At 33.2% G+C, this 21,168-nt stretch overlaps 1 protein-coding gene across 1 annotated transcript in view; it reads left to right on the top strand.

Moving 5' to 3' along the window:
- The window catches only part of LOC118186358 (uncharacterized), a 111,806-nt gene that overhangs the window by 67,645 nt on the left and 22,993 nt on the right, over nt 1–21,168 (top strand). Inside the window, exons 12-15 of the mRNA XM_035356436.2 lie at nt 10,465–10,594; nt 15,654–15,767; nt 16,597–16,754; nt 19,973–20,231. Of these exons, the coding sequence (XP_035212327.1) occupies nt 10,465–10,594; nt 15,654–15,767; nt 16,597–16,754; nt 19,973–20,231 (661 nt within the window). The remainder of the gene's footprint in view (nt 1–10,464; nt 10,595–15,653; nt 15,768–16,596; nt 16,755–19,972; nt 20,232–21,168) is intronic.

The raw sequence follows: 21,168 nt of genomic DNA, 5'->3' as shown, positions 1-21,168 counted from the left end.
ACATAAGCTGTTTCCCATAAATGTGATAATTGCTGTTGGATTCATTACATAACCTGTTTTAGATTTCAGAAAAGTAAGGAAAGAAGTAAAAATTTGTTTGTGAAATATGTGCCATTTTTATATAAAATTTCAAAAAACACTTCTGATTACTATTGTTTTAATTTATCTTTAAAAATTTAAAACTAGTTAAATTGCTGACTTGTAAATTACAGAATTCGTAAGCATATATATAATAATTTGAAAAGCATCTTGTTATTTTGAAAGTATCTTATTTTTTTATATTCTGAGAGGAAGCTGAAATTTTTTTGATCAAATCAAGTATTTACATCATGATTCGGAATGTGGAGTTGGGTTCTCATTTTTTTGTGAAATCGGTACAAACATTTCATATACAGAAATGAAGAAAAGTTATAAAATTTTTACATAAAATTGATGTAGTGTGCATTCTACTGCTTTTATGATTGTATCTTACATCACTGATGTGTAAACCACTAAAAGTACTTTGCCAGTCCTGCAGATGGTACTAATACTCAAACAACTGAATCATGCTTGGGGATTTTCTAGGTAAAATCCTACACAACATATGAGTTACCACTCCTCAAATGCTTCTACATTATCTTGCAGGGAATAATTTTCATTTATGTATTAATTATTTTTATTTTTTTTTTTTAATTTTCAAAATATGTTTTAGTGGCATTATCTAAGAGATAACTAACACATAGTATAATACCAAAATGCTTCTTGAATGCATAAGAAAATGAGTGTACTGCAAAGTGAATCTCTTTTTTATTTTACATTTGTAATTCATTACATTTTTTATAGTTTAAAATTTATGAATTATTGCAGATTTATATTTTATATGAAAAGAGGATTTTTTCCCCTTCAAGCTTCTGCTTATCCTGTGAGAAAAAGAATGTGATTTTTGTTGTAATATCTGGCGATAAGTTGTAAAATAATTGCATATATAATATGTATCCGGTATTACATTGTACTTTTAATGCCTAATATTGCACTATTATTTTTTTTTTCTTTTATAGTTTACTGAAGGGAAAAATTGGAACAGTTACTGAAAAAATAAATTTTGCCATTACAGTGACAAACAAAAGCAACCATTTTGAAGCTTTAAAATTTGTTGAGCTAATATTTCAAGGAAAATTAGATTTAAAATTCCTCTTTGCAAAAGTTCAAATTATTAAAAAATTTTTGAGCTAATATTTCAAAAAAATTAGATTTCAAGTTCCTCTTTTCAGGAAAGAAGTGCAAATTATTTACAGTAACAATGCAAAACCATGCAGAATATTTTAGAAAAGAAGAAAAATGAGATATTCAGCTGGCTGTATAAAATTTTATGCTACATATAAACAAATTACAGATGTTTCACTGGTTTATAAATTCACATATCTCTCAGATAAAAATATTATTTTTGATTCATTCAGTTCCCTCCTTTTTACTTCCTTGTACGAAGTAAATGGAAGTATTGTAATCGTGAAAAGTTTCAGGCAGCATATTTCAACGAAAATATCCATTTTGACCGCTATCGAATGCAATTTAACAATGTTTTTGCATGATATCTGTACGTAAGGACAGAATAAAATACTCTTTTCCTTCAAAAAAATTATAAAAATGCTTTAAAATTAATTCTGAAGATAATTTTTCGTGGCGTCTGTACGAAGGTATGTACGTGCATATCTCGCATAACTCAAAAACGAGTAGCCTCAGAACGTTGAAATTTTGTATATAGTACTACTATAACATGTAGATGTGCACCTGGTATTTTGGTAGCAGTCAGCCGCGCCAAACATATATAAATATATTTATGTATAATATCCACTCTCTTACCCGGCTCAGTGATCTCAGTTTCTTTACTCTTATATGTTTGTAAATTGTACATTTTTTGCTTTAAAAATGATTGAATTATGTTGTTTTTATCTTCTGGTTAAGGATTTTATGCCTTTAGTAAATCTGTGTGCAATATTTTTAGAATTATCAGCAATTTTAAAGTTGTTTAATTGCCGCTAAGCCTTTTTTAATGGCGGCCATTGATGTTTACATTTGAAACAGGAGACTAGTGGATTTATTGCCAATCTAGAGAAACTTAGCTTCACAACAGCAAAGATTACGCATTCCTTTATTATTGTCAATTAAATCATGCTTAATTGTTTCTGGAATTTTTTCGAGGAAAAAGGTGTTTGAGATTTACTTCGTAATTTTTAATACAGTCAAAAGTCGTTAATCCGGACTCGTCGGGACTTCGGCGATTCCGGATTATCGATTTTTCCGGATTATAGATCATCAGTTTAAATCTCGTAAGATGGCATGCAGAAATTCTAAAATTAAAAATATGAAACCGTAATTTATGAAATAAAGAACAATTATGATCTAAAGGGTATCAAAATTTACAAAAAAAAAAGTTTAATATTTATTTGTTTACTTCATTAAACATTTCTTTCAATGTAAGTTGTTTAAGTTGCTTCGTTTTATGTGATAATACTTTCTCTTTAATTCTATAAACAGACATAATTTCTTGTTCAGTTACAAAGTTCCGCTGTTCAAGTCCAGTAATTGCTGTGCCGATAATACCGACTAACATGTCAATCGAAATTTTTTCGTTTTCACTAACCTCTCTGTCACATTCTTCATGTCTTTATCCATTTTTTGCAGCAATTCCACTTTTTGTTTGATGGACATCGAAACATACTTTCATTTTGTACGATCCTTTGGGAGCTCCAGAATCAGAAATTCTATTTGACATAATCGAAAGTTCAAGTTTACTTTTATAAAATTGCTCTTACAATCTGCAAAAAATAATAAGCCGGATCCAATTCGAAGGTTAAGGAACAACGCAATCATCAACATTAACTGAAATAGATAATTAGATAATTTTAGCTTATACCCTCCATTATACGTAAACGCGCTTGTGCACACGCATATGCGCAGACGTAAAAGGTCTTACGCGCACGCGTAAACACCTATGTGCATGTGACAACGCGGCGCATGCGCAGAAAGTTTTTAGCTTTGAGGTCCGGATTATGGGTGTCCGAATTAACGACTTTTGACTGTATAGATATTTTGAGTTTTTATGTATTTTTGCCTTCTCGCGAAGGGAGAACTGAATTAATTAAATGAGAAATACTCAATCGTCTGTGAAAAACTGTTTCTTTTTTGTTTTGTTTGTGTAATTTCTTTTATACATCATTCTAGCTTTATTATAGTATTTGAACAGAACATGTGGCAACGATTAGATAATTCTATTCTTTAAATGATATAAATTTTGTGCATTATGAGTTATAATATGAATGAAATATATAAGTTAACTGTTATATAATTATCGGAGAATCTAGCGCCAGAGTGTCGCTATGGTAAACAAATACTAGAGTGAATTTTAAAGAATGCATTTATTCTATTGTGGTTTATGCGCTGTCGGCTAAGTAGATTTAATTTAATCCAATAAGTTTAAATGAAATGCAAGAAAAAATGTGTATAATTTAATATTCCAATACAAGGAAGTCATGTGGTGTACACATCATATTTTTTAGTGTATGCAATGCAGAATGACAAAATGAGATGAAAAACTGTTTTTGAAAAGTAAGCTTTTGTGCATTATCATTTTAATGTGAAATCAGATCTACTAGTAATTCCTAATATAAAAGCCTAAGATTGTGCAGTAGTTTGGGTTAGAAAATGTCAGAAATAAAGATTCATCAGTTCAGAATAGATTATTTGAACAGTTTAAAGTATTTATTGACTTTATTATCTGGTATTTTTCAAAACAAATATTAGACCAAAATTTGTTTTGAAATGTACCAAACATAAGTAAAAACATTCAGTATTGAAAGTTAAAATTGTCAGTGATAATATATAGAATAGAATAAAATTATTTGAAAAGTGTTCTACCGTAATTAGTTTTTAGTTATTTTTGTAATGATGACATTGCTATTTTATTAAATGATTAATTGTCCTAGTTTAGAAAATGTGTATGTTTTTCATTCTATTTTTACTATAGGTTACTTTTTTGTTAAAGTATGCGCTTTGACTGACTATTATCTTGTCAGTTAAATTTTTTTTATGATTAAAAATTTAAATTGAAAAATTGTGTGCTTGTTTTGTGAAAAAGAAATTTTTTTCATAATGCCTGAAAAAATCTCGCAAAATAGCACTGACTCATTTTCTGATATTCTCATATTCAGTTGTTAGACTGTGTTAACGGATGGAAAGTAGACACAAACGTTCATTATTGCATTTATTAGACTGTGTGAAGAACAAGTTCGTACAATAGATATACAGGTAGTTCGACGCTCGCAGGCGCCCTCTTGCAGGGAATAAAATCAAAATTTACATAAGGCGCGGACATGCCGCCCACCTTGAAATATTATTTCAACATTCAGTGCTTAAAATTCAGTAAATTTAAAACACAATATAATATTAAAATCATGATATAATACTTAATTTATAATACATGAATTAAACTCAAATTGGTAATGGACACAATTTTGTAATATTTCTTTTAACCATGCCATCTGAAGTCTTAATAGTCACAATCCTAACAATATTATCAAGACCAGGATGTAACTGAGTAATTCTACCCATTTTCCATTTAGTTGGAGGTAAGATATCCTCCTTTATGAAACACAGATCATTAACTTGAAGATTTTTAGTTGGCAAAAGCCATTTTGGTCTTTGTTGTAATCGACACAGATATTCTTTGTGCCAACGCTTCCAAAATTGTTGAACTGTTTTTTGAATATTTTGCCATCTAGTGAGATGGGAAACTTCAATGTAATTTGGTTCAGGAATGCTTGTTAATGATCTACCAATAAGAAAATGACCAGGCGTCAATGCTCATAAGTCATTTAGATCATTAGACAAACTTGTTAAAGGTCGCGAATTAAGACAAGCTTCTATTTGTGTGAGAAATGTTTCAAATTCTTCATATGTCAATCTCGCCTCACCAACTACTCGTTTTAAATGGTATTTTGTTGATTTTATGCCAGCTTCCCAGAGTCCACCCATATGTGGCACACCTGGAACGTTTAGATGCCATTTAATGCCATTATCAACCAAATATCTGCTAACATTTTGGTTATAAGTTGCAGACCTAGCAAGCCTTTCAAATTCCATGAGTTTGCGTTTTGCTCCAACAAAATTGGAACCACAATCGCTATATATATCACTGCTTTTGCATCTGCGGGAAATGAACCTCTTAAGAGCTGCAATAAAAGCATCTGCTGAAAGATCAGTCACTAATTCTAAGTGAATAGCTCTTATCCTAAAACCAACAAATAGAGCTATATATGCCTTGAATGACCTAGAGCCTCGACCCGTATTTGCTTTAATTTGAAAAGGACCTGCGTAATCCACTCCACAGCGCAAAAACGCAGGAGCAGGCGAAACGCAACTAGACGGCAAATCGCTCATCAATTGATTAGTGACAGATGCTCTAATTTTGCAACACTTTATACATTTCCTAACTAAATCTCTGATAACAGCTCTACCATTTATGATCCAATATTGTTCTTGAATGCAAGATTGCATAAGTTGTGGACCTGCATGCAAAAGTCTTTCATGGTAATGTCTAACAATGAGATGAGTTAAAATGTGCTTCTTTGGAAGCAAAATTGGATGCCTAAAACCATATGCAAGGTTTGCATGTTGCAAGCGACCGCCCACCCTGAGAATACCTAAATTATCTAAAAATGGATTTAAAGATAAAATTTTGCTTGTACCAGATAATGATTGATTTCTGCTTAAAGTGTTAATTTCATTCTTAAATTCAACACATTGCATTAATTTAATTAACACATGCATAGCTTTAGTTAATTCACTTGTTTTTAAAAATCCACTTACCTGATCTTCTGAATTTTTACAGTTATTTACAAACCTCAGACATAATGCTACAACACGTTTAAGTTTAGTGAGAGAAGAATATTTATAAAATAAATCATGAGCGTCTGTCAAGCGACTGGCAGCAGTTGTTGACTGAAAAGCACATCTTTGCTCTGGCACAGAATCATTCAGTAGTGGTGCAGATAATGCTTGCTGAAAAGGAAATAAATTATACAATAAATCTGGACCACGTAGCCACAATGAAGTAACCAGTGCAGATGATGACACACCACGTGTTGCAAGATCAGCAGGATTAGCATTTCCACTCACATGACGCCACTGGACAGGAGAAGGTAAAGTCTGGATTTTTGCTACTCTGTTGGTGACGAAGGTCTTCCATCGGCTTGCATGGGATCTTATCCAGGCTAATACAATAGTGGAATCAGTATGAAAATAAACTTGCGATATAGGAGTATTTAAAGCCCTACAGGTGAAATCCATTAATTTAGTCAACAGTAATGCTCCACAAAGTTCCAATCGGGAAAGTGATAGGGTTTTTAGTGGTGCAACTCTTGTCTTGACTATTACCAACTGAACATTGATTTGTCCAGTATCTAACACAGAACGATAATAAATTGCAGCGGCGTAGGCCTTCTCTGAGGCGTCACAAAACCCGTGCAGTTGAAACTGGTTATCTGATTCAACCAACAAGAATCGTGAAAATTTGATACTTTTAATGAATAACAAATCTTCTGTAAGTTGTTTCCACTCACATTCAATATCTGGAGGAACCTTTTCATCCCACTGCAACTGATGTTTCCACAATCTTTGCATAATCAATTTATACTGAACCTTGATTGGTGCCAACCATCCAAGAGGGTCAAAGGTCTTTGCAATTATTGAAAGTAATGTTCGTTTGGTTAAGACTTCAGGATATGATGAATTGACTTTGAATAAAAACATATCTGAAGCTGGATGCCGCAGGATACCTAACGTTTTTACAGTATCATCATTGTCTATGTTCCAAGAAACATTTGATAAGCACAAATCTGGATTAATTGAATTCAAGACTTCTTTGCTGTTAGAAGCCCATTTTCTTAGAACAAATCCAGCACGTGACAATATCTGATTCAGTTGCATTTGTAATTTTATAGCTTCAATAACTGAACTGGCTCCAGACATCAAATCATCAACGTAGAAGTCCCTAAGACATGTCTTGAAAGCCAAAGGAAAATTAGTTGCTTCATCTGTGGCTAACTGCTGTAAACATCTTACCGCAAGGTACGGAGCTGATGCAGTACCGTAAGCATTCCTAGTTAATCGAAAATCCTGAATTGCTTTATAAAATGAATCGCGCCAGACTATTCTCTGAAAGTCTGCATCTTTTACTATAATTTGTCTGTACATTTTCTCTATATCTGCAGTTATAGCTATTCTGTGAATTCTGAAACGAATAATTAATGTTGTCAGATCAGTCTGCAACTGTGGAGCAACCATCAATTTCTCATTAAGAGAAATACCGCTAGAAGATTTTGCAGAACCATCAAATACAACTCGAAATTTATCACCATTTTTATCCGGAACTGAATGGTGCGGAAGGTAAAAACTAGAATTAGCTGGAACATCAATTTCATTTTCTGGAATCAATTCCATATGACCAAGTTGTTGATAGTCCTCCATAAATTTGTGATATTGACTGGAAAGTGATTTATTTTTAATAAATTGACGTTCAATGCTTTGTAAACGATGTACAACAACATCCCTTGATGACACAAGTTCATTTCCCGATCTACAAAATGGAGACTTAACAACAAATCTACCTGTTGAATCACGGGAAAAATTCCACTTGAAATGATTTTCACACTCAATCTCCTCTTCTGTGTAATGCTTTATCTCCGAAATTTCTTCCAATTTCCAAAATTTTTCAAGCTGGAGCTGAACATTGGTACAACTAGCATGATTTGATACAATTGTCTGTGATACACTTTTAGTCTTTCCGATAATGACCCAGCCAAATATTGATTCCAAGGCTGTTAACGAATGACCCGGAACAGTTAAATGTCCATGAAGCATTATCTCGCCAAATACATCTGTGCCTAAAAGAATATCTATTGGGCCAGGCTGGAAACAATTTGTATCTGCCAACCACAAATGATTGAAAGATGTCGAAACAGATCTATCAACTTGAGATTGAGGAAGGTCACACATGATCTTAGGTATGATTAATGCATTAACTGGAATGCTTGCGTTTTTATAAAATGGAGATGTTACTTGTAATTGAACTGAACCTGAAACCTTTCCAATTTTTTGCAAGCTCAGGCCATTTACACTTATGTTTGCACTAGTGCGCTTTAGCTGCAGTAAATTTACACAGTGCTCCCGAATAAATGAGCCCTGGCTACCTGAATCAATTAGCATCCTGCATTTTTGTAAATCGCCATTAATATCTTTAACATAAACAATCACAGTAGGCAATAAAACTGCTTGCGTAACAGGCACCGTGGCATTATTGCTACTAATAGCAGAAGTTCTGTGTTCCATGGGTATATGACGTTTTTCATCATTTGAATTTTTCGAACATAACACTGTATTATGTGGCTTTGAACAATATTTACACATGCCTGCACGACATTTAAAAATGGGATGCGTTTTACTATCTTTCAAACAATTAGCACATAATTTATTCCTTTTAATAATATCCCATTTTTCTTTGATAGGGAGTTCTAAAAAGCTATCACATTTAAATAACTGAGAATGAGAATTACTCTTACAATGAACGCACACATTAGCTACAAGTTGGGACGAAAAAGCATATCTGCTACCTGAACCGCGAGTTTTAATTTCAGAAGGCAAAACTGCCTTCTCCCTCTGGCACTTCGCCAAAGAGGCAATAGCATTCGCTCTGTTTAAAATAAAACGCTTGAATTCAGCGAAAGCAGAAATTTTCTTGTTTGAATGCTCTATCGTCCACTCTTTTAGTGTTTCATGATCAAGTTTTCCTTTTAACAGAAAAATAATCATAGTATCCCAATGCTCTACCGGCTGTTTAAGGAATTTTAATGTATCAATACACTGTTGTGTTGTATCAATTAATCTCCGCAAACCTGAAGCTGATTCATGTTTTAGAACAGGTTGTGAAGTTAATTTATTTAATGCTGCATTTATTATTTCTATTTCGTTTTCATAACGTTCAGTAAGCGCTTCCCATGCCTTTTCATAATTCGCGTTTGAAATTTGAACTGATTGTAGTAAAACAGCAGCTTCACTTTTCACAGAAAGCTTAAGATATTGCAATTTTTGACTGTCACTTAATGTACTATTATTTCCAACACTGGCAAGAAATAAATCCCTAAATGATATCCAGTCAACATAATTAGAAGTAAACACTGGCAATTCCACGCGAGGAAGTTTCAAGCCGTTTGGATTAGCATTTATTACATCTTTGCCTGAATTACTAAGTTTTCTTGATTCTTCCTTTAAAGTAATTTTTAATACATCTAATTTGGAAAATAGTTCATTCATTTCTATTTCATATTTACTAAATTCTGCGTCAGAACAAGTACCAAGAATGTTATCGTTTAAACAGTTCACTTCAACACCTAATGCACCAACATCATTTTCGTATACTTCAATGGCAGAAAAAGAATTTTCTAGATTTTGTAAACTATATACTTGTGAAATTAAACGAGTCAACTTACCCTTAATGATTCGCTTTTACTTTAAAATCGACTCCATATTCCTGCCGCTGTTTTCACAATCCAGACAAAATATAAATCCGTTTTCCTTGCATGAAATGTCCTCCTATACCAGAACATTAAAAACTGTCCTGACACATCACCCAAAGAATTGGGCTGGCTCACGACGGACCATGTTAGCGGATGGAAAGTAGACACAAACGTTCGTTATTGCGTTTATTAGACTGTGTGAAGAATAAGTTCGTACAATAGATATACAGGTAGTTCGGCGCTCGCAGGCGCCCTCTTGCAGGGAACAAAATCAAAATTTACATAAAGTGCGAACAGACTGTCATCTCATATTTTCAGTATTTTGAAAAAATATAAGTTTTAAAAAATGTGCCTTTCCATTTTATTCTTTTGATAAAAACTAAAATACAATAATCTGGTATATAGCCTGAAAAAAATCCAATAAAACTTATGTTTCTATTTGATTAAATTAACCAGAATTTTCTAGATTTTTGTTTTTAATGTAGATGTAATCATAATCACATTCTTTACTTATTATTTTTAATATATGTATGCTTGTGTTATTAATGATTTCTTTTTAATTTTTAATTAGCAAGTTAGTTACTATTCACAAGTTTAAAACCATGTTTTACATAAGAATGTTTCTGAAATGTATAATTTAATGTTAATTGACTTCTAGTGCCATTATTCACATCAAAGTATGCTTGAATTGTTAATTTTAAAATGTTTTCCTTACATGCTGTAAAATTATTATCAAAATACGTTATTTCATGCCTTCACTTCCCTTTATAAAGTATATTTTATTGTAAAATGTGAAGAATTGTTATGAGTGAAAATTTGAAACTTGCAGGACTATTTTTGTATATTAATGCTTTGGTTTATACTACATTAGTATTATATAATTTTTTTTAAGATAATGTATGTTTTTAAACTTCAGGGAAAGTCTTGTCCTCGGATGGGAATTAATGGCTGTTTGTTTGACATTTTTTCCCCCATCCATTAAATTTCAGCCATATCTTGAAGGATACATAAAGAAACATCAAAGCAGTAGCTTAGATCCTCCTGATGTAAGTATTTAATAAAATGAAAAAAATTAAATATGTCTGCGCTATTAAAATTGATTGAGAAATGTTTTTAATATATGTTTTGAACAGGCAAAAATAAAACTCCAAAATAAAGGAATTGGTTTCCTAAGATAATCACTGCTGAACATTGAAATTGTAACATCAAGAAGAAAAAGCCATAAGGTTATGCAAATTGAGGGGATTGTAGGTATAACATGCATGATAAAAGTTTTAAAAACTAAGCTCCTGTCAATGGTATGTGGTTGAGTTTTAAGTGGTGTAAAATGCTGCTCAAAAGCATTTTTGTTCTCCCACATGAGTCTTCAGAACTTGGCTTAAATCTTGTAATTTTATAGTGTGTTGCCTCAGGGTTTCTGAAGTGTCGTTTATTCGCAAGTGGAGAGGGGCAGATTTTTGAACTCAGAGATGTTAATCAGTCCCCAGATCATTACATATTTAGGCTGCAAAGTCAACATTGTTCAGTGTTGTATATCTAAATGGTTGGGAGAAGAATAACAAAATCAGAGGTGAACATTTGCTTAGATGGATCATTGGATTAGAAAAATGGTACACTATGATCTTTACTCTAATATGCATGAATTTAAGTATCACAACTTAATCTCAGGAGATACAGCAATATCTAAACAATTCAAAAATCAATATAAAAAAATATGCTATCATTTTAATAAAGCATTTTTGATCAGCTACTGTAGTGTTGCATAGCAATATTTAAATAATCAAAATACAGTTCACATTTTATTCATCTAAACTCCATGAAACACAGCAGTCTAAAAAGGGTACATATGCGTTTCTTAGGTGTAGCATTGATAGAAATAGTAATAAAAAGATACAGTAGGCATAATAAATATTTTTTTATGTTTAAATTTTGAAAACATTTAGCATTAATTTTAGAAAAAAATTTAACAAAAATTACATTTATGCTTAAAGAGAGTATGTTAAAAAACTAATAATGATGTAACTATTCTAATTTAATATTACATATTAGAATTGCAGTTACTGTTCTACCTTCAAGAACCTATAAAAGATTCTATATCAACTGCAAAAGAAAAGGTTACAGTTATTTTTTTGAGAAAAAACAGATACTTTGATAATTAACTTTGGAAAATACTAATTTTCTTTTGAATGAATTTAGATTTTATTTTTCACACTGTTTGTGTGAGTGAAAGTTTTAAAAACTGCATTGTAAAAGCATTTTATACACAAATGTGTTATTATTAACCTTTGCATTTAATATGTTTTATGATATTACTTGCTACATCAGACCAATAGAGTTTGTTGAAGGTAAGCTGTTAAAAATTAATGATGCAGTTTTAAGAAATATATAAAGAGTTAAAAAAAGGACAAGAAACTTTGAAGATGGTAATATATGGATTCTTGCGAAACAATGCCCAGCATCTTGGATTTATTTGCATCTCGGATTAGCTGTATCATGTCTCAAAAATTGAATTTACAAAATTATGGAGTTATCTATTTCCTCACCATAATAAAATTAAAGCAGTTTTTATATCATTAATTGCCAGAAACCTAATTATAATTTACTGCGAAAATAAGTTTGTAATATGTATTATTTAAATTACTTCAATGCTTTTTATATTGCATGACATTAAATTAAAATTTGCCCATCAATTGAATTTTTATATAAATATCTGCTGTTTATATGATATTTCATACCCTTTTAAATAAAATCTTTGCTTAACCTATATTTGAGCTTAATGCTGTGTTCTAATGGTTTTTCAATTGTAAGAAGTACGAGGGTTGGAACTTTAATAGTGGCAACACAGCTGAAAAAACGCTACGCAACAAACCAAAGAATATCGCGTATACCACACGTGAACTACATACCTACCTTACCTCTCAGCAAAAAGACTTGTCCTGCCTACGTCACGCGCATGCGGAGTGACGCGAAGAACGGATCCTTGTATTAGCTCGCAGTTTAAAGTAAGTGTTGTCGGGATGTTTTCAAAACAAGAACAACGATGTTGGATAAAAATTGAATGTGCCAGAGGTCGTACAGCACGACAGTGTCATCAAGGGCTTCAAGAGGCTTGCTGGGAATCTGCACTGCCTTACAGAACCATAGCAAGATGGGTGAAAGCATTCAATGAAGAATGCCAAAACGTGGCAGACATGCTGCGGTCAGGTCGTCCGAGTGTCAGCGATGCAGATGTGCAAGCTGTTGCCGCACTAATAGACAGTGATCGCCGCCAAACGATTCGTCAGCTGGCCAGACAAACAGGATTACCGCATACGACTGTGTTGCACATTCTGAAGGAACGCCTGTCCATGAGAAAAATTGCTTCACGATGGGTTCCATATCAATTGACGGAAATGCAGAAATGGCTACAATATGATGCTGCCCGAACCCACCTGGAGTGCTATGAGCGCAAAGGAGATGCTTTTTTACGCTGTATCATTACGCTGGATGAGACTTGGGCCTGATCGTACCAGCCAGAACTGAAACGCCAATCAAGCGAATGGCATCATCACGGGTCACCACGACGTTCAAAATTTCGTCAGAACCACAGCAATGTGAAAGTTATGATGATTCTCGTGCACGACTGTGATGGTATCATCCTAACGCATACCGTTCCCCCACAGCAGACCGTCACTGCGCAGTATTACTGCTCATTTTTGGAGCACAATCTCCGACCAGCTTTGAGAAAAAAAAAACGGCGACACTTTCTGCAGAGCGCTCCTCTCATTTTGCATGACAATGCTCGGCCGCATGCAGCGCAAGCTGTGACTGATTTGTTCAAGCGATGGGGCTGGGAAGTGCTTTACCATCCACCATACTCCCCAGATCTAAGCCCTTGTGACTATGACTTAATTCCTAAGATGAAGGAACCACTTCCTGGCACTCGCTTCCAAACTGTTCCTGAGATTCTTGTGACAGTAGACCGGTCCATTCAAACTATCAACAAAACAGGCGCTGCTACAGGTATTCTGCGACTTCCACATCATTGAAAACGGGTTGTACACAATGCTGGTGACTATATTGAAGGACTGTAAAACGTGGTGACATGAATCACTTTTGTATTCCTTGTAAATAAATAGTTGCCACTATTAAAGTTCCAACCCTTGTATAAGTCAATGTTGCTAGACAACTATACTTTGCTACATCACAAAAACATAAGAATTTTGCCTAAAAGATCGGATATGGCCATATGGATTTTGCCTAAAAGTCCTAACTTTTATGCTCTATGCCAATTTGGTATAAGAACTGATCAGTCACAGCAAAGGAAATGCAGCTGACTTTTGATTGATGGTTTCACTTGGTCAGCTGCACATTTATGCATACTCAACTTTCCCTTCCCTGAGTGGTTATAACTTACACCATATTAAAGGGGTATGAATGACTTTTATGCCCTTAACCACAAAGCCTTATGATCAAAAAGCCTTCATGTGAGGAGAAAATAGGATTAGAGGAGAAAATGCTATATAAAGATTTTAAGGAAAGATTGTAAGTTTTTTTTAACTGTAAAGTTACAAATTAATAGATTAGAATTGTATTTCCTCTAATATTAGATAAGTCTATCGATGTTTATATTGTAAGATCTATGCTAATGTAGATTATTATTATCAAAACATAAAATATCAACAAAGTTTTTAAGACTCATTAAAGCTGTAGACTTAAAGCAACTCAAAATATTAAATATAAACACGAACAAATTTAACTACGAATGAAGGTAACTTATATTATTAATCAGAATCTAAAGAAAGGTTGAACAATCAGAATGAAAAATGAACTGAAAAGCATTAATAATTAAAGAAGCAATGAATAAAGAAAATAAACTACCAGCTTAAAAGCTCAACAGCGTTAACAATCCTAGGATAAGGAAGTACCTGACAATGGATTGACAATAGAAATTCGTTGAAAAATAATAAGATAAATTAACTGAGAATTAATTAAAAGAATAAAATCTAGATTTGAACAATGGAAAATTAGGATAAGATTCTTGTCAGAATTAATTTAGATAATAATCAACCTAGAATCGAATTACAGTGCATAACTTACAGAACTTACGGTGACTGAATTTATGATGATATCAGAGGTCATGTGAGCTCATATCACAAAACAATTATATGTGCTACATTTTTCTGCTTTTCTGTTCTCAAAAGCGTAAAATTTTCTCATAGTATTGGGTGCATATTGTATCTATCAGTTTGATTTGGCAACTGTATCAGAATACACATGTGCATTTATGGGATAGCTACATCTGTAGCTAGGAGTCAGGTAGTTCTTATAGAATAGACCATTGGCTGGTACAGTTAGATAAAGCAGCAATGGAATAAGTTAAAAAACAGACCCTGTTTTCATTAGAAAGGCTTTGGTACAGATTCTTAGCACTTATTGCAATGGAATAATGAAGACTGAAGCATTGTAGGCCAGACATTTGGAGCATACAGTTTAATTCAGAATTCAAACAACAAAAATCAGCGTTATAGTTTTCAAATTTTCACAGGACTAGTTTCGATTGTTTAACCGAACTTGCAGTTTAGTTCCTACACTTTAGTTCCTACAACTACTTACAGTTTAGTTCCTACAAGGTTGTCAGAATACACATGTGTATTCTGGCAACAGCAAGTGCAGGTACAACTGTACTCCAACACTATTCCACATGATATGATGAGATGCATCCTGAAATCCCTTCTGAATAGCCTTACGAAATGCATCCTAGCAGAAGAAGGACACTCAGGGGACATTATTTTGAAAGTTCACTGATATTTGTCTATATTATACACTGCAATAAATACTTTTGTGTATACATTATTTCATTTTCATGTAAAGTTAGTTACATTCAGCATTCCTCATTTTTTGTTTGTTGTTTAAAATTGGTAGATACAAGATGCACCATTCTGTAGATCGGGAGACATACATACTGTGAATTATTTTTTTTATATTTTAATGGAAGAAAATTCATAAATAAAATGCAACTTGAATATTTAATTCCCTTTTTCTGCTCTTAAAATTTAAACATTTAATTAAAAAATAAAAAAAGAACTTTGTTTTTTGTTTGTAATTTTAATGTTTTCTTTCCAGTTGAAAATAAGCCAGTACGCTTTAGTTTGTGGGAAAAGATTAGAACAAATTTCTCATAAAGGTGCTGCCCGAAGCTTGAGAAAGCCAACTGTTGAAGAAATTGAACAATCTAGAGTATGTAAATTTAATAATTGGAAAAAAATACTGTCTGGCATCAGTTGTCATAAGGATATGTAAAACAGAAATAGACCTTTCAAAAATTCATAATCAGAACATTAGATTTTTAATCTTCATTATGCAATTGAAAGCAAAAAAAAAAAAATGTAAATTAGATCATTTTTATTATTACTGTCTTATAGCTCTACATTTATAGTAACAATACAATTTTTGGTGTTACTCTTAATGTTAAAATAACTTATCTGGAAATATTAATTTTTTAAGGACTCTCCCATGAATAGAAGTGGGGATACTGCTGGTTAATTGTAAAACATTTTGCAGAATTCTGTTATTCTCACTATAAAAACCTTCTGCCAATTTATCTATCTACTTACATGTGTGCTTACACGCATTTTGAATTCTTGATCATGTGTGCAAATGAAAATGAACATGTATAGATACTTGGAAAACTTAAACAAATAATTTTTGCTGCTTAACTTATGTATTTAGAAATAAGTATAAAGAAAGCACACAAACTCTTAAAATGAGCAAAATTAAAGCTTAATTTCTCATTAATTTTAAATAATAACCTTCAAAATATTTTTTTTATGTAGAAAGACAAGCATAGGATTATCTTTTTAAATGTATAGAGTTCTAACATTAGAATAGTGGCATTACTAAAACACCATCATTCTAAGCTTAATTTTGCCAAATTTTAAAATTTTTATTTTTGACATTTTAAGGTATATTACTTTATACCTATTACTTCAACAACGTTAAAAAATTTCTAGTTTATATAAATATATAAGATCTATAAAAATAATTAATTCCAACTTTAATTTTTTAGGTTCAGATTTTTCGGCCTTCAATGTTTGGTAACAGCCTTGAGGAAGTGATGGCTTTGCAAAGAAAGAGATATCCTAATTATTGCCTTCCATGGATCCAAACCACATTATCCGAAGCAGTTCTACAGTTGAATGGAGCACAAACTGAAGGAATATTCAGGTATTATTTTCAAATCTTTAGTACTATAAAGAGATTATTATAATCCATCCTCTCTTTAAAAATATACTACAGTCAAAAGTCGTTAATCCGGACTCGTCGGGACTTCGACGATTCCGGATTATCGATTTTTCCGGATTATAGATCATCAGTTTAAATCTCGTAAGATGGCATGCGGTAATTCTAAAATTAAAAATATGAAACCGTAATTTATGAAATAAAGAACAATTATGATCTAAAGGGTATCAAAATTTACAAAAAAAAAAAAAAAAAAAAAAAAAAAAAAGCTTAATATTTATTTGTTTACTTTATTAAACATTTCTCTCAATGTAAGTTGCTTCATTTTATGTGATAATACTTTCTCTTTAATTCTATAAAAAGACATAATTTCTTGTTCAGTTACAAAGTTCCGCTGTTCAAGTCCCGTTAATTGCTGTGCCGAGAATACCGACTAACTTGTCAATCGAAATTTTTTCGTTTTCACTAACCTCTCTGTCACATTCTTCATGTCTTTATCCATTTTTTGCATCAATTCCACTTTTTGTTTCTTGGACATCGAAACATACTTTCGTTTTGTAGATCCTTTGGAAGTTCCAGCATCGGAAATTCTATTTGACATAATCGAAAGTTCAAGTTTACTTTTATAAAATTGCTCTTACAGTCTGCAAAAAATAATAAGCGGGATACAATTCGAAGATTAAGGAACAACGCAATCATTAACATTAACTGAAATAGATTATATAATTTTAGCTTACACCGTCCGTTATACATTAAACGCGCAGGCGAAAACGTATTCTGCATTTGCGCACACGCATATGCGCAGTAGTCAAGGTCTTACGCGCACGCGTAAAACGCCTGTGCCAACGCGGCGCATGCGCAGAAAGTTTTTAACTTTGAAGTCCGGATTATAGATCATTCCGGATTATGGGTGTCTGAATTAACGACTTTTGACTGTATTAAATAATTAAGTATTATTTACTAAATTATCTAACTGTATATTGCTGCCTTTGTATTATTAATTGAATTCCTAACTGTATGGTTACAACTGAAATTTATGGGGCTATGGAGCATACGATTGCTTCTGTCATTGGCTTAGCATTAGGTAACTTACAGGCAGCAGTGCAACTTTAGCTTATTCTTTCTCAGTTTTGAAAGATAATATCCACGGAAATGGTCCAAGTGCCTTCCTCTCCACCTTTCTTCACCACGAAACCTTTCAAGACAGCTGTTGACTCACCATGAATTTTAAGTTCCTTAATGACGCAGAAGTACTATTGTTTATAAACATCTAAGCCTTGAAGAATGCCAGGAGGATTTGAACCTGGGCCCAATGATGTGGCAGCCAACAATGCTAACCTCTGTATTGACCAAGACAGGAGAATTACTAATTTTTTACATATATGCGGCAAAGTGGTTTTGGGCTCGGATCAATTGTGGGTAAGCATGGCTGCCCAGCCATTGTGGTGGTTAATGATGCTGATTACTAAACCAGTAGGGTTCAAATCCTAGAAAAGGCATGGATGTGTGTAATACCCTCTTTTGTTCTGTTTTACAAATGGTCTGGAACTCCACAGTTAGTGTGGTGGAAATGTACCTGTATCAATTATGGTGAAATTCTGGTATCCCACCAATGTCTGTTTGGGTTTGTAGCCATGTGCATAGCCAGAAGGGTGCAGTTGCATGCACCTCCTAAACAAATGCATTTTTTCCCCCTGCTCAAATATTAACCTGCAAAAGCTTCTGAAAAATGTGTTCTCTTATCATTCTGTTGAACTCTTTTTCAGTGCAAAAATTTAGAGACCCTGAATGGTAATCTTTTTCTGACTCTCCAGTTTGTCATGCAAATAATCAGCAGTCAGCTGTCACTTGATATCGGGATAGCCTTTTATCAAGGCTCATCTTAAAAGATACAGATGAGCAGTGGGTAATTGGTTGTTATTTCAGGAGTTTTCTGTGAATGATATTGTATTAGAAACTCAATATAGCAGAGAGTGGTTACTTATATGCATGAGAACAAATACACACAACATATCTTTTGGGAGTTTGAAACACAAGTGAGTTTTTATTGGATATGCACAGTTATAGAAGTATATAAACCAGGGGCGCCATCTATGGGCCTAACTTTTTTACACTCCCACTTTAGATTTAAATATCAAGTGTCACCCTGATTAAATAATGTACTGCCATTGCAGGTACGTGAAAAGTTTCTAGGCAGTCTGATTGGTAGAAGAATCAAAAAATTGGTTTCAAGGTTTGATCCAAACAAATAGAGAAACCGGGTAAAATACAACTTTGTTAAAAAAAATAATAATTCATAAAAAAAATTAGTATTTTGATTTGATTTTTTAACTACTTGCTTGGAGTTTTCTCATCAGGAAATAATCTTCAGTTTCTTTGCTAAGATCCCTCAGTGACCGAGTTGATAAGATAAAATTTTACATAATTTTACCTGTTTATAATCCCAGAGCTCATGTATTTTCATCAGAGTATTTCCTGATGCTAAGAAAAAATGCCAAGGCCACTAGATTTTGATGTTTACTGATTTTTGCTGACCCTTAATTCATGTTCTTCTGGATAAGTTCTGGAGAAAGTTATGTATTTCTATCTTTTAAATGATTTCCTGCCCCAGTGCCTTGGCAAATTTATGTGAACTCTGTATTCCAAAAATTTATAATGTCTTCTTTCTTTTTTTTTTTTTTTTTTTTTTTTTAAGTTCAGCTATAGAAACACTGAAAAATTTATGTGCCAAAGGAAAAGCAAAAATTTGTTTCACAGTATAAGCTGTCATATCGCAGTGATGCCACACAGATAAACTACTCAGTACCAAATATCTAGTGCTTCATCTTAATTTGGCAGTATCATCGCTATTGCTAGTAATATAGCTTGGAAACTTTGGAAATTGTGTAGCTTAAGAGTTCTCATGTATTCACTTATGCTGTCGGGTATTCAAAAGTAATGTGATTTCTAAGATTAGTTAAAGCACTTTTTTTAAAGAACAAACTTTTTTAAATATTTATTCATTCTTTGAAATCACATTATTAGGTTGCTTTTTCAGTGGTTTGTAGCCTTTATTTTTTCATTATATTGTAATATTGAAAAAAGTACTAGGGTAATAATGATTGATCAATGGGTTTATATCTCTAGATGCATTCTGCTTTTTTAAAAATGTCCTGTTTTTGTTTAAAGCTCTTTTTATTGATATAAGTGTGCATTTTTTTCAGAGTACCTGGTGATATTGATGAAATTAATGCAATGAAAATGAAAATCGATCAGTGGGAACTTATAGAGTGTGATGATCCTCATGTTCCAGCATCTCTTCTAAAACAGTGGTACAGAGAATTATTTGAGCCTCTCATACCTGCAGAATATTATGAGGAATGCATTTTGTATTGTAGTGATCCCGATGCGGCAATAAGAATTGTGAAGAATTTACCAGAGCTGAACCGATTGGTGTTTTCTTATCTTATTCGATTTCTTCAAGTAAGTGTATAGTAGAATCTTATTTTATTTTATTGGGGGGGAGTGTAATTTTGTATAACAAGTTTATGTAATAAATTCTCATATATACTAATATTAGATGTGCATAAAAATGATTATAGTAGCCATAAAAGTTTAAAGGGGGTATTACGAGGGTTGGAACTTTAATAGTGGCAACTATTTATTTACAAGGAATACAAAAGTGATTCATGTCACCATGTTTTACAGTCCTTCAATATAGTCGCCAGCATGGTGTACAACCTGTTTCCAACGATGTGGAAGTCGCAGAATACCTGTAGCAGCGCCTGTTTTTTGATAGTTTGAATGGACCGGTCTACTGCCGCAAGAATCTCAGGAACAGTTTGGAAGCAAGTACCACGAAGTGGTTCCTTTATCTTAGGAATTAAGTCATAGTCACAAGGGCTTAGATCTGGGGAGTATGGTGGATGGTAAAGCACTTCCCAGCCCCATCGCTTGAACAAATCAGTCACAGCTTGCGCAAGTCTCATCCAGCATAATGATACAGCGTAAAAAAGCATCTCCTTTGTGCTCATAGTGTTCCAGATGGATTCGGGCAGCATCGTATCGTAGCTATTTCTGCATTTCCGTCAATTGATGTGGAACCCATCTTGAAGCAATTTTTCTCATGGACAGGCGTTCCTTCAGAATGTGCAGCACAGTCGTATGCGGTAATCCTGTTTGTCCGGCCAGCTGACGAATCATTTGGCAGCGATCACTGTCCATTAGTGCGGCAACAGCTTGCACGTCTGCATCGCTGACACTCAGACGACCTGGCCGCAGCATGTCTGCCACGTTTTGGCGTCCTTCATTGAATGCTTTCACCCATCTTACTATGGTTCTGTAAGGTAATGCAGATTCCCCGCAAGCCTCTTGAAGCCCTTGATGACACTGTCGTGCTGTACGACCTCTGGCATATTCA

The sequence above is a fragment of the Stegodyphus dumicola genome, chromosome 8 (assembly GCF_044657685.1).
Source record: "Stegodyphus dumicola isolate Sdum_Otavi_A_Nest chromosome 8, ASM4465768v1".
Taxonomy (NCBI): Eukaryota; Metazoa; Arthropoda; class Arachnida; order Araneae; family Eresidae; genus Stegodyphus; species Stegodyphus dumicola.
The sequence above is the reverse complement of the archived record's forward strand: the minus strand, read 5'-3'. Positions and strand labels throughout refer to the sequence as shown.